This window comes from Copadichromis virginalis, linkage group LG9 (genome assembly GCF_057382275.1).
Source record: "Copadichromis virginalis isolate Kocher_CV1m ecotype Utaka linkage group LG9, C_Virginalis_male_GT1.1, whole genome shotgun sequence".
Lineage (NCBI taxonomy): Eukaryota > Metazoa > Chordata > Actinopteri > Cichliformes > Cichlidae > Copadichromis > Copadichromis virginalis.
The window spans coordinates 30917227-30935499 of record NC_140626.1 but is presented as its reverse complement, the minus strand read 5'-3'; the positions used below and the strand labels follow the sequence as shown (position 1 = coordinate 30935499).

At 40.2% G+C, this 18273-nt stretch overlaps 2 protein-coding genes across 2 annotated transcripts in view; one reads left to right on the top strand and one right to left on the bottom strand.

The window, feature by feature from the left end:
- Positions 1-18273, bottom strand: part of LOC146702184 (uncharacterized) — a 52763-nt gene that overhangs the window by 21808 nt on the left and 12682 nt on the right. The window lies entirely within an intron of this gene.
- LOC146702185 (uncharacterized) lies at positions 10403-17691 on the top strand. Its single transcript, XM_085469265.1, has 4 exons — positions 10403-10448; positions 12383-13035; positions 14649-15245; positions 15913-17691. Exons 1-4 carry the CDS (start codon positions 10403-10405, stop codon positions 16597-16599), a joined length of 1983 nt encoding a protein of 660 aa, XP_085325391.1. The 3' UTR covers positions 16600-17691.

Here is an 18273-nt window from a genome sequence, read left to right as displayed (position 1 = left end):
TACTAATGACTAATATAATAACTTCAATATTGGCCATATAAAATATTTACATTACGAAAGTGAGATGACTTTAGTCTCATGAACAACATTAGCTAATTGTTATTTAATAGCTAATCTTAAAATGACTGTTCAGTACAGAAATGAAGCCCAACAATCATGTTTTACAGTCCTGTGGTCTCAGCCTCAGATACTCATCAAATCACACAGAGCTCATGTAGAAACAAACAGACAAATGAACAAAATATGTTCTTCTTCATTTCTGTCAAACAAAGCTGCATGAAACGTTTCCAGCAGTTAGTATCATGGTTGCTAGGCAACCTGGACAGCGCCTCGGAGGCTAGATCGTCCCATTTCACAAGCCTACAATTCTCTCACTTCCGGCCTTAGCGGTGTTTGAGTATGCGGCCCTTGAGGACTGTTAAGGCTGCCGAACCGGAATTGGGATACAGTCAGAGTCTCCATTTCGGACAGTGCGGACTTCAAACTATATACCAGTTTTTGTATTGAGTCGATGGGCCATGTAAAACCAGTTATGATAAAAAAAATACATGCGATGTTTTTTCCAGAGCAAAACAGTGGTGTTTACAGTGGGAAGAACGGTAAAAACTGTGTTTTCTACAGACAGTGCTAGCAAACTATGGCGTTATTTTTGTGCCACTATTCTGAGCGCACGTAAAAAAACTTTGCAGGTGCAAGTGTTGCATTTTGAGGAGAAATTTATTTTGAATTCATGATTTGAGTGAACAAAATTCATTGCTGTGTGCAAAAAATGTATTTCAGTGTTTGCTATTATCCACACATACAATAGCAGCCCCTCTTGCTCAGTTTTTGTATTTGCGCTCACTCGCATTGTGTTGCTCGCGCTCTCAACATTTCTGCCCGTGCGCGCTCAACTCTTTCTGTACACCGTTATATTTGTGCCACAAAACCAGCCAATCACAGACTTGGATGCAAAAAAATCTGATTGGCTGTTTTGGTCTCCAATCAGCTCCAAATGACGAAATGCAATATCCCAGAATCCATTTTGTCCAAAACTCAAACGAGGCAGTGGTGGACAAACACAGAGTGGCGGAGTTTGAAATATTACTCTGTCTGGGTCACAAAATAAACTTTTAAGATATTTTCAGAGGAGAATGTTTCTGTGTAAACTTCTAATATTTGCTCGATTTATCAAGACTTCACATATTTGCATAAGTGCTCTAACGTTTTCAGAGTTGCCTGTTACCCACCAGCTGACCGGGTGGTAACATAATATATAAGACTGAACTGACAAAAAATCATCGACTACACCAGCAGGTATTACAGGAAAAACCATAAAGCCTTTGAACTAAAACAAACACTGTTGTGACAGTGATGTACACTGTCTTGTTGGTATATATGTATGATTTGTATCACCTTCATGTTTCCCTCTCACCACTGGTGAGTGTTTGCCTACTGGTGGTGGTCAGAGGGGCCGGTGGCGCCAGTGTCCGGCAGCCTTGCCTCTGTCAGTGCGCCCCAGGGCAGCTGTGGCTACAATTTAGCTTGCCATTGCCAGTGTGTGAATGTGTGTGTGAATGGGTGAATGACTGAATGTAGTATAAAGCGCTTTGGGGCCCTTAGGGACTGAGTAAAGCGCTATACAAATGCAGGCCATTTACCATTTTTACCACGTATCCAAACCAATATCATGAGCAGCAGCTTTTACAGGTGTGGCTTCAGCAAACATCAGCTGATACTAGAAAGTAATATTAAATACATTCTAACAACAGCTTATCAAGCTACTGTTGTTTAGCGCATCCGCTGATTTCCTCTTTCTGGTGCAAAGTGGGCGATAAATAAACAAGAGAGACGATCGGCTGATCACTGATCAGTTTCATGATTGAAGTAGCAACAGGAGAGAGAGGGGAGAGAATGAGAGGAGAAGAGGCAGCTGACAGCGTAAAGACAGAATAACTCCAGCTTTGTGTCTTTTTTTTCATTGTAGCTGAAGTACAGGATGAATCGTGTTCCTTTTCCCCTCAATACGGATGTGTTGTAATTGGTCCAGCCGAGAGTTGATCCTGACCAATTGGCTAATCCAGCGGTCCCCAACCCCCGGGCCTCGGACCGGTACCGGGCCGCGAGAGTTGAGGCTCAGGTGTGAAATGTATAGTTTTCAGGGTTTTTATCGGTTTTCAGCGTTATTTTGTTATCGTTTTTATCGTTTACTCGGTTTTCCTTGGTCTTTTCACGTGTGTTATGAATAAATTTTCTTTTTTTCGGTACTGGTACTAGTTTTATTTTGTTGTATTTATCCGTGACACCTTAAAGGCCGGTCCGTGAAAATATTGTCGGGCATAAACCGGTCTGTGGCGCAAAAAAGGTTGGAGACCGCTGGGCTAATCCACCACCTTTCATAGTTTATACCGTTACAGAAACAAACAAACATAAAAATGAAAAATCACCATCGGCCCACCGGGAAAATGCCAGTCCAGATGGCCAGTCCAGCTATGCGGTCAGCTTGTGGGTAACAGGCGTCTCGGAAAACATTAGATCACTTATGCAAATATGTTTGAGTTGGCGACTCACTCACCTCCTCCCTCCTGGCTCACAGCTTCATCTTCTTCTTCTTGGTTGGCAACCAATGTTGAGGAACATTACCGCCCCCTGGCACACAGCTCAGTGGACATTTAGATGAGAAAATATATATTTGACACAAAATACTAATAAAATAGAATAAAAATAAATAAAATAAATGTTCTCTATAGAATTTTTTTTTTTTGCTCTATAAAAATAGTTGTTTTTCTTTTTTAAATCACTCATCTTAGCAGTAGGATTTACATGAAAGGAGAAACAAATTAAGTTTGAGTCAAATGACTCAAAAAACCTGATTCACTTTGGTAAGCGCCTCATTCAAACTCGATTCAGTAAAAATAATCGAATTTACCATCACTAATAGCAAACACTCTCCGTTTGTGAGTGAAAAAAGAAAAAAGACCCCTTCCTTATTGGTGTTAAAGTTTACCATGTCAGCCAATCAAAAAACATGATATGGCAACACGTGGCACTGGGTTGTTCCACCCGCGATGGAAAGCGGGCGAGCGAAAGAAAGACAGAGAGTGAGTTGTTTGGAGGCTAGAGTTAGTGTGTTGTGTGTTTATTGTTTTGTGTTGTGTCAGTTATACTGCTGAATGTCACATTTGCTCCATCAAAGCCATCAGAGGCAGATTCCAGTGTAAACGCTGTTCCCACATGAAAAACTGGACTGATCCACCTCCTGCTGTCAGACCTGCAGGGTTTAGGCCTGTGGTGTTCTCTTCTGTCTTATACTGAACACAAACTATTTTTTGGACTGGCACAAATAATTTGTGTGCCTTCTTATTTGATGCAGAACACCTATTTGTTCTGTAAATACATTTAAATTGTTATATAAAAACACCTGAGGCATTGGCAAAACATGTGCAGAATTTTTAGAAATGTACAATTTATATTTGAATTTCAAGTTATGAAAATGATTCTTTAAACATGTTTATGGGTTTTACAGTAAAAAAATAACTTTTTTCTACTCTGAGTTTGAATTTTTGCTTGAACGTAGATAAATTGTGCTAATATAGTATGCCGAAATAAATAAAAAAAACCTCAAATTTCAGATATTTGAGGTTGTGCTGAAAAGATTATACCAAACAAGGTGAGATAAACTGTTTTTAAAGATGATATAGAGATAAAATCAAAAGTAGTCAAAAATGGCAAATTATACTTGGACCCCAGAGGGTTCAGCAATTACTTTGGTGTTCCTCCACAGAAATGTCAGAAGTAGTCTGAACTGCAAAAGAAGCACGTATTCTCGGAAAAGTGGTTGCAGGAGGTGAGCTGGCTTCAAACAAATGATTTTCATGGCATATTCTGCACCACATCTCTGGGTGATCAGAGAGAAGAGGAAATATTACACTGTGAGAAGGCGACTGATCCAAAACATAAACACAAAACTGAAACTGGATCTTATTGTTTTACTGCAAAAGTACTTAAGAAGTGAAAGTGATCGGGCCTTATTCCAGTTTTTAAAACACAGAAAATTGTTTGTGTGCATTTGAGGGTCGACGTGCCAGTTCACACTCCACACCAGTTGGTGGCGGTAAAGCACAATTTTGTTGTTTGACAACCGCCAATAAACGATGTAAAGAAGAGGAAGCGCCTTCCGGGATGACAGACGGAGCTATTCTCTCATCTAAAGCAAGTAAAAGAGTGAATTTAGATGATAAAACATACTAAACCAGCGTTTGGATCGATATCTGCATCGATCTGCCCACCCTTGTCTCCTGGATCGTAGCTGAGATCAGCGTGAACCACGTGGGTCTCTGCTCCCTGATCTGTTTCCTGTGTTTGGAAAGAGTTGCAGCTTCATCGCGGAGTTTCTCTCGGTTTGTGGGCTCATCTAAAGGTAAGCACCGAGCTAACTTTACTGTGAGTTCAGTTCATGTTGAGTTTAGCTCCTGAATGAGGTCTTCTGCTGCTCTCCTCGGTGTCTGTTCACAGTTTATTGTGAACACGTTGAGAGAAGAGTGAGAGAGTGTTTGGAGAAAAACACCAACTAATCATTAGCTCAGCATGCTGGGAGAAGTTGGAGCAGAAAAGTCTTTTCATTGTCCCTGCAGCTGTTTTTCTGCCTGCACCAAACCTCTACAGCCTCATTTCTATTTGAAGTGATAACAGGAAATGGATGAGAGCGATCTGCTGCAGTATCAGGGTCACAATAAACTTTATTGTCCAGCTGCTGTGGATGAACACATGAGAGGAAGTGAACTCCTACAAAGTCTCATTTTAATGAGTCTGGCTGCTGTAAAGTGATGCACAGGAAGATGTTAACAAAAACTAATGAAACAGATGAAAGTAAACAGTGTTCATATTTGAAAGCACAGAGAATAAAATATATTGTGGTGGTTAATGTGCAGCTCCTGGTGATTTGGTGAAATCGTGTTTTTAATCATGTTGTGGATTGAATGTTGGGTTTGATTTCATTTTATCTACAGAAGTTTTTCCCACCTGTGATCGTTCAGATTGATTTGTTGGGTTGACTTGAATCATGTGAAGGTTTAAAGCTGCACTTCCCCCAAAAAGAATAAAGTATAATCATGAAGAATGTAAAAATGTCTTCCTGTGTCAAACACAGCTGCAGTCAAAGCAGGAAGGAAAGCACTGAAACCACTGATCAAAGCTCATTAATCAATGGCCATGATTACCGTTCACAGTGTTGTGGTTCGAATTTGAGAAGAGACATACGACTGAAAGTCCATAGTGGGTCAACACAAATGATTTTATTAAAACACATATATGTGGTGAAGATGGGCTCTGCAAAACATCAGCCTCGATCTACAATAGGTGGGTGTGATATTTATACTTGTAATATGCGTCACCGCAGATGCATGTTCCAGTAACTCCAGCGAGGACATATTCTAAAAAAGAACAGCTACTTCCTCTGTTCCTCCAGATGCTGCCTGTTATTCCACTCCCTCTGCACTTCAGAACAGAACATGAGCATGCCGTTTACAAGCAACACAAGTCTACTATGTATGTGTGCAGGCCGACTTATGTCTGTGTTTTAACCTCAGTACATGACCTCACTCAACAAACAAAGACATTTTAGAAGTATACTTCCTGACTCCGTTTGAGTCATCTGTTACCAGGCAAACTTCAATGCAGCAGGCTGCTGAGCATACACACCAGCCTTCAATATGTGGTAAATTGTACTGTAAACATGTAGGGCAATTCTTTCAACTTGAGCTTTGCTCCATAGATCAGTCGAACTCGCGCCGGCTGTAGCTTCAAACCATTAATTAACTTGACCGAGCTTATATGTGTATATAAGATTATAATGTAGTTATACTAACACCTGAAATACAGACTTTAACATAACATCAAAAGTTTCAATAAATGTGTCAATGAAGTGATAATGATAAATCATAAATGATGCAACAATAATAATAATGATTATGAACAGTAACAGTAAATAATATTTCATCCCGACAACAGTGAGTGAGTTGCTGCAATCACAGCATTTGATCAATGAGCTTTAATCATTGGTTGTTGGGGAATGGCGGAGGTGGTGGGACTGGGGGGCTGAAGGTGTGGAAAGTGTGGGGTGGGGGAGTAACAGGTCTGTCCCTGTTTGTGGAAACCACAGGAGGAGCTGTTCAGGCTGTTGCTGGGTGTGAATTGTTGATGGAGTCTTTAAACTTGTAGTTGCTGTTTTCCAGACTGAAGCAGAGTCGTTAGCTGAAAACTGGTTTTAGAGCTTCATTCAGGACACCTTCTCAGGCTCTTACAGCCTTACCTGTATCATAACAAAGTGTATAAACCCCAATCCACCTTTAACATGGTCCTTCTCCCAAACCTTCAAATAGGACTTTCTGGCCCTGTCATAGTAAAGGGCTGCTTAGAATATTAGAGCCAATGTCACAAAGTTCCTCCTGAAGTATAAGTGAGTGAGAGAGTTTCCTCACTTTGCAGCACAACACGTCTCACAAGATTTCTACAAGCAATCAGAGTGAAATTTGTACTTTGTGTTGTCAGATGAACATATGAGACACTTTGACTCTTCAGTGCAGTGTGGAGCCTAACAAAGATCTGTTTTGTGTCCCAGCTGATCAGCAGGAGGAGAAGAGTCTGACGGAGCAGCAGAGGAACATTTTCAGCCATCTGGACTCAGCTGAGTCACTACAGAGGAAACAATGAGCTCAACACAGGAGGTGAGGAAAATATCACAGTTTCACCAAATAATCAGTCACGTCTAAAACTCTCATCCTCCCAACCTGTTATATCACTGTGTTGTATATTATTGTATATTATGTATTTTTAAATTATGTTTACAAACACAAAGAAATCACAATCAATTATCTATGGGCTCAAAATGTGGTCATAAATATTTTGTACTTGTAAAAAAGATTTGTATGTGTAAAAAAGATTTGTATGTGTAAAAAGAATTTGTGTATGTGTAAAAAAGATTTGTGTGTGTGTAAAAAAGATTTGTATGTGTAAAAAAGATTTGTGTGTGCGTAAAAAAGATTTGTGTGTGGACTTAGAAAAAAAAAACCCTGCAAGTTACAAGTACGGATTTTGAGCCTATTTTTCTTCCTTTCATCTGATTGGTGAATGTCATGTCAATCACAAATGTAACAATCCAATCAGAGAACAGATGGGTTTGGCTGTCGGAGGGGCGCTTTTTTGAACTGCAGGTCCTTGAAGGGTGATGCAGTTTGAAGCTGGAGGATCGCTATATAAATATCCGATAGCAGCTAGGTCCCCTAACTTTCAGTAGCTGTTGAAAGGAAAAAGTTGTGGTATATCAGTCGTTAGAAATACCATTATTACTTTAGGATTAGTTTAACAAAAAGTCAGGGCTGACCCAGGACCATTGCTGTGAGTCACAGTGCGCAGCATAAAAGTCCTTTCACATCGGACGCAGGATGTGCTGCTAATGCTAACTGCTAACTAAGAGCAAAGGATCCAGAATTTGTTGCTGGCTGCTGGGCTCTGTGGGTTTTTGCAGCAGCTCTACCTGTACTAGATGCACCTGCTCCTTGTCTTTTCTATCTCTGACTTTATGTCCTCTACAAGAGTTTGTTTTTTTTGCTGGTTCTTCAAATGTTCAATAAAAACATCTATGCTAATTCATAACGAAGAAAGCTTTGTAATGAAGACTGTCATTTCCAAAACACTGCCCGCCCCCACCCCGCGGTCCGCAGCGCTGTTGAAAAGGCTGTGGAAGTCCCTGTATTAAACACGTAGACCTGTGACACAAAAATCACCAAACTCGGACGACCACAGACTGTTTTCCTTCGTGGTGATGAAGGAAAACGCATACAAATCTTTTTTACAAGTACAAAATATTTATGACCACATTTTGAGCCCATAATTATCCTTCTTTAATATTAGTAGTATTATTATCAATTCAATTCTCAATACAATGTTATTTATACAGTGCCAAATCACAACAATAGTTGCCTGAACGTGGTTTATATTGTAGGCAGACCCTACAATAATACATACAGAGGGGGGGGGGAGAAATCCAACAATCATATAACCTCCTATGAGCAAGCACTTTGGCGACAGTGGGAAGGAAAAACTCCCTTTTAACAGGAAGGAACCTCCAGCAGAACCAGGCTCACAGAGCCTTCTTTTCTCAAGTAACAGTGAAAAAGTACAGGCTAGTAAATGTAATTAGAGTAAGAAAGTAAAAGTAGCTCCTTGAAGAACATTTTTACCACCTGTTTTTATCCAAAGCTAACTGAACCTTGTGCTTTATTAATGTAATAATAAAATAAGATTAGTAGATGAAATAAGAACTATTTATTTCTAATAAAGGAACTCAGTTTGAATCAATTAAGTAGAAAATGAAGGAAAATAAAACGTGTGTATTTTCTGTTGCCTACACTGTAGAGGGTGACTTTGCCTCTAAACAGGAACATGAGCAGGGAAGAGTTTAAAGTGGGATTGAGCAGGTGGGAACCCTAAAATCAGCTGTAGTGGCTCAGCGTGGGGAAAAGAATCATAGCTCACAATAATTTCTGTTGAGAGCTCCAGTAGATTTTCTTCAAGTACAGGCTGTGATCAGCTGACCTGCTGCTCTCTGTGGATGTACACAACTGAATTCAACCAGATGTCAGCAGATGTTTCATGAGCTGTCCTGGCTGATTTCCATCCTCTACACTGACAGTACACTGTCTTTATATTAGACACTATACTGTTGGTATGAAGGTGGAACTCAGTGAATGAATGTCAGCATCATGAGCTTCAGTTTAAATGAATCTCTGCTACACTTGATGTAATCTAACTGTGACATGAGCACCACAGTCACTGTGCACCAGTCACACACTGTCCTTTACTTTAAATCCATCACAGTTCAGCAAACGAACCTGTTTATCCTGCACTAACCTGCAGAGGATCTTCATGCAGTCTTTAAATAACACAGTTAATCTGCCTCAGATTGTTTTGCAGCATCTTTCACAACCTGAAAAAACATAATGTCACATGTACAGACCCAATGTCTGATTTCAACACATGAGGACTTACAGTGGCTTGCATTTTTGGCTCCCTATAACTTTTTTTCACATTTTGTTACATTACAGCCACAAACATGAATCAATTTCATTGGAATACCACGTTTTCAAGAGATGTATTCGAAGACATTTCTTCAGCTGAGAATCAGAGAGGAGAAACACACAGTTTTACTTGCAGCAAGGGCAGTCACAGAGCACTCGCACGGGAGTGAGGGCTCTGAGACTGTCCTGGTCTTTATTTATATACATCAGTGGGTGCGTTTGTTCATTACACTGGAATGTGGATGTGTATACAGGGCTCTAGACTAACCTTTTGCCATGGGCGTATCGGTACGCCTAACTTTAAAAAGTTAGGCGTACCGGCACAAAAGTTAGGCGTACACAAATTTTATAATAATTGATATAATATAATGTGTTTTCTGGATACACTGTGCTTTTTCAGCATTCAAAGATTGATGATACCGTGTCAGAGCACTGGCTATGAATTTCAGAAGGATCAGGCCTTAACTTAACAGAAAAGTGAGCAATAGTTCTTTTCCTATTGCAGCTACATCCACTTCTGTCGGGCCTAGGCTGCTCACTAGGGCTGGGTATCATCACTGATTTCTATAATCCATTCGATTCCGGTTTTCAAAGTCCCGATTCGATTCAACTTAGCCTCAGACAGTCAGAAATATTATAATTCTGATCATTTATCAGTACTGACTTCTTCAGAATTGTGAACATCACAGCAGATGCCTTTGTGTGAAAGTAACTGAGAATAAAACACAGAAAAACATGAAGGAGATTTTCCCTGGTCTGGCTTTTTATAGCAGATAACCTTAAAAATATTCTACAATGTTCTGCATATAAAGTTTAAATTTCTTCAGTCTTGAATAACAGAAAAAATAGGCTTTCTTGTCCGAGGTCATTTAAGTGAAAAAAAGAAAAGAAAAAGACAGCGCTGTAAACAACGGTAGACTGGTGGGTAATAAGCGAATGAATAATACAGAAAACAGAGGTTGGAGACGGGAAACTGTTCTTGAAGTACAGAGAGAGAGAGAGACCACCAGCTAGTTACATTGTTTTTGTGGGGAGGGAAACACCCCAGGGTGAGGAAATCATTGTTACAGAGACTGACATTTGATGGCGGTCTTGCCTTGCCTAACTTTTTATTTTACTATTGGTCCTCTCATGTTCACAAATTGACCCATTGGCTTGAATCTCAAGAACTGCTGTGGTGCAAACTGGAGCGCCTGTCGTGCACTTCCTCATCCTTAGAAGCTTTATTGTTCTCTCCACTACCACTTAAGCCTTCTCATTTCACCCAAAATCCCGTGGTACAGTCTAGTCTAAGGATCTGGTCACAATTCAGGAGTCATTTTAAGTACGTCTCTGCGTCAGTACACATGCCCATCACGCAGAACCATCTGTTTACTCCTGGCCTCATTGATGGTACCTATGTACAGTGGAAGCGTCATGGTATTAATACGTTTAAGGATCTCTATAAAGATGGCACTTTCTTAACTTTTTTAGACCTGTGTTCAGAAACAAATCTTCCGGCTACCAATCTATTCTGTTATTTTCAGGCATGGCATTGCACTTCTGCTCTCTTCCCCTCCTACCCTCTTCTCCCAAATGTCCAACCGTGGGAGGAATTCTTATCCCTTAAACCCAATAAGAAGTCAATTATATCTTTAATATATAAACAAATTATGGGTTTAAATGTCCATTCAGTTGCTAAGATTAGGGGGGCTTGGGAGCGGGAGTTAGGAGTAATTTTTTTCGGATCAGCAATGGGAGAAAGCAGTATCCAATGTCCGTTATAGTACGTCCTGTGCCAGGTTACAACTTATCCAGTTCAAGGTGTTGTACAGGGTTTACTATTCAAAGTCTCGTCTGTCTGACATTTACCCACAAGTGATGGATCAGTGCGAGAGATGTCATGCCACCCCATGGGACCTAGGCCATATGTTCTTTCTGTGCCCAAGACTCCATGGCTTCTGGAGTCAGTATTCAGTTATTCTTTCCAAGGCTCTTGGGACCCAAATCTGCATGGACCCTTTTCTAGCTGTTTTTGGGCTTCCAGTCAACACTGGTCTAACCCACCCTACACACTTCAAAATATTAGCCTTTACATCACTTTTGGCTAGACGTTGCATCTTACCCCTTTGGAAATCTTCAAAGCCACCTTCAGTTTCTTTTTGGTTTAGAGATGTGATGTCATTTCTTAAATTGCAAAAGATAGGCCTTGTGGCGAAGGGCAAATACAGAGAATTTTATCGTATCTGGGGCCCCTTCGTAGACTATTGCAAGTCTTTAAAAGCTCTACCAGCTGATTGATATCATATCTCCCCCCCCCCCCCCCTTTTTTTTTTTGTGTGTTTTGGGGTTTGTTGTTTGTGTTTGTTTTGGGTTTCTTATTAGGTTTTGTTTTGTTTGTTTATTTAAGCTTGTGTGTGGGTGTGCCTGTGTGTGTTATCGTATCTGTTCATGTAAGAAAAACTAAAAAATATGTGAGGGGAACAGATTGTATTGTCATTGTAAACTACTGTACACACAAAAAAAATTGGTCGCACTCTAGAGCCCTGGTGTGTGTGTGTGTGTGTGTGTGTGTGTGTGAGACAAAGGAACGACTCCTCTGCCTGGTACGAAGCGAAGATAAGAGTGTCCAGCTGTCACTATCGCTGTGGGAAGAAATTTATAACAAGTCTTGTAGTGAACAACAAGTCATCAAAAGGTCAACATGCAGTACTCTACCATATGCACACTTATATCATTAAAAGATTATACTGACTACTAAGTACAATTTTCTGTTGACACACGTGAAAGACCAATACAAAGTGGTGTAGACGTTAGAAGTGGAACACAATCATACATGATTCCAAACATTTTTTTTTTTTTACAAATAAATCATCTGTTTTGTAAATTAAGCAGATAGAAATACAGATGTTTTTTTTTCTTTTTTTAGGTAGGTAGTATGTTTTATAAAAGAAATCCCTCGGGTTGCAATCAGACTCTGACATTTTCCTTCACTAAACCAAGCTAGTAACTGTTACATTGGATTTATTATTGTTAAAAAAAAATGAGAAAATTATATAAATATCTAATAGGAAACAACAAAAGGAAATATAAAAATAAGTATAGACCTGGTAAACATTCATTACTTTTCTGAGTGTGTTAGCATGCTAGTATTAATATTTGTGTACAGCAGGAGGGATGGGCATGATTTTACTGTTTGAACAGTCATGAATTATTTTTAACACCAGGTTGGATGTAATGTGTTAGAACTACCAGCAGGTGGGGATAAGAGACCTTTAAGGTGTTTGGTGCCACACTCCACCTTCAGGTTTAAAACTAGTGTTAATGGAGGGAGTTTGAAGGTTGAGTTTGTTCCACGACTGCATTTCACTCACTGCCTCTGTTTGTATCTCTGTCACTGCAGGACCAACATGGAGCGAGAAGTCAGCGCTCTCAGGAGGCCGACAAACCTCACAGAAGAAAGGGAGAGAAAAAACACACCTGTGACGAGTGTGGGAAGGGTTTTACTTTGAAGGGTTCACTGAAACAGCATCAGGTCATCCACACTGGAGAGAAACCGTTCAGCTGTGAGTTGTGTGGAAAGACTTTTTCCTGGAAGGGTTCCCTAAAAAAACACCAACTCATCCACAGTGGAGTTAAAGCGTACAGCTGTGATCAGTGTGGCAGAGCTTTTACTCACAGTAGCCACTTACAGAATCATCTAGTTACCCACTCTGGAATTAAGGCATACAGCTGTGAGATTTGTGGAAAAACTTTCAGCCACAGAGGGAACCGAAATACACACCTACGCATTCACACTGGACATGATGTGTACTGCTGTGAACAGTGTGGCAAACCGTTTATAAGACATACAAAGTTACAACAACACATGTTTACCCACACTGAGGAGAGACCTTATAAATGTGACCTGTGTGAGAAGACTTTTAAATCTCCACATCACCTGAGAGAACACCAACAGATCCACACCAGAAAGAGACTCTACAAGCGCAGTTACTGTGAGGTATGTATTTTTATTTTTATCTTGTCATTTTAGCCTGACTGTTTGGAACAACTGTGCTCATTAAACTGTTAGCATGTTAGCAATTGCATGGAAAAGCAGCTGTGAGTGATTATTACGTCCCGTGTTAATTACTGTAATTCCCTCCTTTGGTCTCCCTAAAAGGTCCCTTCATAAACTCCAACTGCTTCAAATTTCTGCAGCTCGGGTCATAACTTGCACTCTGTCAAGAGCTCATATTACCCCAGTTCTTCAGCACCTTTACTGGTTGCCCATAGAAGCCAGGATACATTTTAAAATCTTACGTCTTACATACAGGTGTATCCATAAATCTGCTCCTTCATATTTGTGTGACCTGCTCCATATCACCACTGTTTCCTGCCTTCTCAGATCATCATCTGCTATTCATCTTACTGTTCCGTCCTCACACCTTAGTACTATGGGGAACAGAGCTTTCAGTCGCTCTGCATTCAGTTATGATTTTAGTATTACTGTAGTATTATGGTGGTAGTATTGTAGTTTTTACAGCCCAATTCAAACAAGCGCCCTGCCGACAGCCAAACCCATCTGTTCTCTGATTGGATTGTTACATTTGTGATTGACATGACATTGACCAATCAGATGAAAGGAAGAAAAATAGGGTCAAAATTCGTACTTGTAACGTTTTTTGGTTTTTTTTTTTGCTAAGTCCACAAACAAATCTTTTTTACGCACACACAAATTCTTTTTACACATACAAAACTGATTTACAAGTACAGAATATTAATGACTACACTTTGAGCCCATAGATATTAATTAAATTTTCAGTTCAATTCAGTGTTATTTATACAGCACCAAGTCACAACAATAGTCGCCTCAAGGTGCTTTTTATTGTAATGTGGATCCTACAATAATACATACAGAGAAAAACCCAACAATAATATGACCCCCTTTGAGCAAGCATGTTGGCGACAGTGGGAAGGAAAAACTCCCTTTTAACAGGAAGAAACCTCCAGCAGAATAAGGCTGACAGAGGGGCGGGGCCATCTGCAGAGAGTGGTTGGGATAAAAGACATGCTGTGGAAGTACATTATTATTATTATTATTATTATTATTATTGTTTTTATTGTTTTTATTATTCTGATTACTATTAATAATAATATTATTATTATTATTAATAGTAGTATTATTGTTGTTCGAACAGACTTAATATTGGTTTATCACTGCAAAAAAACACGTTCAAAGCACCACAACGGTAGCCCGGTATCAGGCAGTAAACACATTAAGTGTGTATATTTTCCCTTTTTTGTGTTTTTTTTTTTTTTTTTTTTTGCTCATACAAATAAAATGCGATTAATATAGATTGAAAATGAATGGCACTTAATTGCCTTTAATCAAAAATTAATCCAATGTTTTCTACAGTGAAACGTTTGAACAGTCATTAATTATTTTTAACACCAGGTTGGGTGTAATGTGTTCCTACTACCAGCAGGTGGGGATAAGAGACCTTTAAGGTGTTTGGTGCCACACTCCACCTTCAGGTTTAAAACGAGTGTTAATGGAGGGAGTTTGAAGGTTGAGTTTGTTCCACGACTGCATTTCACTCACTGCCTCTGTTTGTATCTCTGTCACTGCAGGACCAACATGGAGCGAGAAGTCAGCGCTCTCAGGAGGCCGACAAACCTCACAGAAGAAAGAGAGAGAAAAAACACACCTGTGACAAGTGTGGGAAGGATTTTACTTTGAAGGGTCATCTTAAACAGCATCAGGTCATCCACACTGGAAAGAGACCGTTCAGCTGTGACTTGTGTGGAAAGTCTTTTTCCTGGAAGAATGCTCTAAAACAACACCAACTCATCCACAGTGGAGTTAAACCGTACAGCTGTGATCAGTGTGGCAGAGCTTTTACTCAAAGTGGCCACTTACAGAGCCATCTAGTTACCCACTCTGGAATTAAGACATACAGCTGTGACATTTGCGGAAAAACCTTCAGTCGGATAGACAGCCGAAATACACACCTACGCATTCACACCAGACATGACGTGTACTGCTGTGATCAGTGTGGCAAAGAGTTTGCTAAACACACAAACTTACAACGCCACATGTTTACCCACACTGAGGAACGACCTTATAAATGTGACCTGTGTGAGAAGACTTTTAAATCTCCACATTACCTGAGAGAACACCAACAGATCCACACCAGAAAGAGACTCTCCAAGTGCAGTTACTGTGAGGTATGTATTTATATTGTTATCTTGTCATTTTAGCCTGACTGTTTGGAACAACTGTGCTCATTAAACTGTTAGCATGTTAGCAATTCTACTGCATGGAAAAGCAGCTCTGAGTGATTATTACGTCCCGTATTAATTACTGTAATTCCCTCCTATTTGGTCTCCCTAAAAGGTCCCTTCATAAACTCCAACTTCTTCAAAAATTCTGCAGCTCGGGTCATAACTTGCACTCTGTCAAGAGCTCATATTACCCCAGTTCTTCAGCACCTTTACTGGTTGCCCATAGAAGCCAGGATACATTTTAAAATGTTACTTCTTACATACAGGTGTATCCATAAATCTGCTCCTTCATATTTGTGTGACCTGCTCCATATCACCACTGTTTCCTGCCTTCTCAGATCATCATCTGCTATTCATCTTACTGTTCCGTCCTCACACCTTAGTACTATGGGGAACAGAGCTTTCAGTCGCTCTGCATTCAGTTATGATTTTAGTATTACTGTAGTATTATGGTGGTAGTATTGTAGTTATTGCAGCCCAATAAACTGAGTGTGTTAACTGAAACAGTAAAATGTAATTGGACGTCTGCAGAGATGCTCTTTATTTCAGGCGACGTTCAGGATAAAAATGTTGAAGGACTGACTTACACTGTCTTTGTGTCTTTGTTCAGAAGCAGAGTGACACAGATGGATCCAGTTCTCAACCCTGTCGTCACTGTGGTGGTGGGAAAGACTTTCATTGTGACGTGTGTGGAAAAACTTTCAGTTGGCAAGTCTCCCTAAAAAGACATCAACGTAGACACACTGGAGACAAACTGAAATACTGCAAAGAATGTGGGAGAAGCTTCACCACATCAAGTTACTTAAAACAACATGAACTGATTCACAGTGGGGTTAAAAAGCACCTCTGTGATCAGTGTGGGTCATCCTTCACCACTGCAGGTCACCTTAAAACACACAAACGAGTCCACACAGGAGAGAAACCATACAAGTGCAGACACTGTGAAAAAAGCTTCTCACGATCAGGTCATCGTAACCTTCATGAACGTACACACATGGAAGGAAACTACAGCTGTGACCAGTGTGGGTCATCCTTCACCACTGCAAGTCAACTTAAATCACACAAACGATCCCACGTTACTAATAAACTGTTTCACTGTTACCAATGTGCCAAAACATTCACTAAATTATCTGCTCTGTGCAAACATCAGCGTGATCACTCAGGGCTGAAATCACTCCCATCACTGGATCACAGTGAATCTGAAGAGACAGAAAGATCCTCTGGTTTCAGTGTCAGACTTAAAACCCTTGAGATCAGGCTCCACCGAGTTCAGATCGAATCTCCTGTAAAGATCTGATGAAAATGTTCCACTGGATGGATGGATGGATGTATAATTTCTTTTTCTGAAGGCTGCTCTCTTCCTGTTTCTGCAAGTGCTGACTGCACAGATGTAATATAGATCCATGTCACTGTTTGGAAGTATCAGAGAACTGCTGATGCTGTAAAGCTGCTGCTCAGTCTGGTGGGCTGTTGTGTTTTTGTTGGTGATGCTGGATGAAGGGCTGGTGGACCAGGTGAGCTCAGGTTGAGGGTAGATCCCGTCTGAGCTGCAGGTGATCCTTTGTCCTATTTGTTGGAGACACAGACTGGAGCTAGAAAAAATCTAAGAATAAAAAAAACAAAAGAAAAATATATTTCTAAACAAGTCAGAACACAGTTTTCCTTTTCTGTTTATTTCATGTTAACATGATTTAATTTAACAAAAATCATGTAAACATGGTGAATGGACTGCTGAGGACTGGGGCAAAGTCATTGTTGGGTTTAGATTTTATTATTGTCATTTGTATTAGGAAATATTTAACCATATATGCTTAGAGGTGTATAATCAATTGTGTAGTGATAGGATGCGTGATCTTTAGCAGGCTGCAAAGGCTTGGTGTGCATTCCAGGAATGCACACCTACATCCTGGGAGCATGGGAAGAGGTCGTACCTTGTTTTATTGTTTTACGGTAGGATTAATTCAATTCAATTCAATTTTATTTATATAGCGCCAAATCACAACAAAAGTCGCCTCAAGGCGCTTCATAGATACAGAGAAAAACCCAACAATCATATGACCCCCTATGAGCAAGCACTTTGGTGACAGTGGGAAGGAAAAACTCCCTTTTAACAGGAAGAAACCTCCGGCAGAACCAGGCTCAGGGAGGGGCGGCCATCTGCTGCGACCGGTTGGGGTGAGAGAAGGAAGACAGGATAAAGACATGCTGTGGAAGAGAGACAGAGGTTAATAACAGATATGATTCAATGCAGAGAGGTCTGTTAATACATAGTGAGTGAGAAAGGTGACTGGAAAGGAAAAACTCAATGCATCATGGAAACCCCCGGCAGCCTACGTCTATTGCAGCATAACTAAGGGAAGATTCAGGGTCACCTGGTCCAGCCCTAACTATATGCTTTAGCAAAAAGGAAAGTTTTAAGCCTAATCTTAAAAGTAGAGATAGTGTCTGTCTCCTGAATCCAAACTGGAAGCTGGTTCCACAGAAGAGGGGCCTGAAAACTGAAGGCTCTCCCTCCCATTCTACTTTTAAATACTCTAGGAACAACAAGTAGGCCTGCAGAGCGAGAGCGAAGTGCTCTAATAGGGTGATATGGTACTACAAGGTCATTAAGATAAGATGGGGCCTGATTATTTAAGACCTTGTATGTGAGGAGCAGGATTTTGAATTCAATTCTGGATTTAACAGGAAGCCAATGAAGGGAAGCCAAAACAGGAGAAATATGCTCTCTCTTTCTAGTCCCTGTCAGTACTCTTGCTGCAGCATTTTGGATTAGTTGAAGGCTTTTCAGCGAGTTTTTTGGACATCCTGATAATAATGAATTACAGTAGTCCAGCCTGGAAGTAATAAATGCATGAACTAGTTTTTCAGCGTCACTCTGAGACAGGATATTTCTAATTTTAGAGATGTTGCGCAAATGGAAGAAAGCAGTCTTACATATTTGTTTAATATGTGCGTTGAAGGACATGTCCTG

What these genes read in the sequence shown, in the direction of transcription:
- LOC146702185 (XM_085469265.1), top strand. Translation starts at nt 10,403, where the DNA reads ATGCCCATCACGCAGAACCATCTGTTTACTCCTGGCCTCATTGATG. An exon ending in TACTCCTGGCCTCATTGATG is followed by an intron (nt 10,449 to 12,382) that starts GTACCTATGTAC and finishes TTGAAGGTTGAG; the next exon opens with TTTGTTCCACGACTGCATTT. An exon ending in CCAAGTGCAGTTACTGTGAG is followed by an intron (nt 15,246 to 15,912) that starts GTATGTATTTAT and finishes GTCTTTGTTCAG; the next exon opens with AAGCAGAGTGACACAGATGG.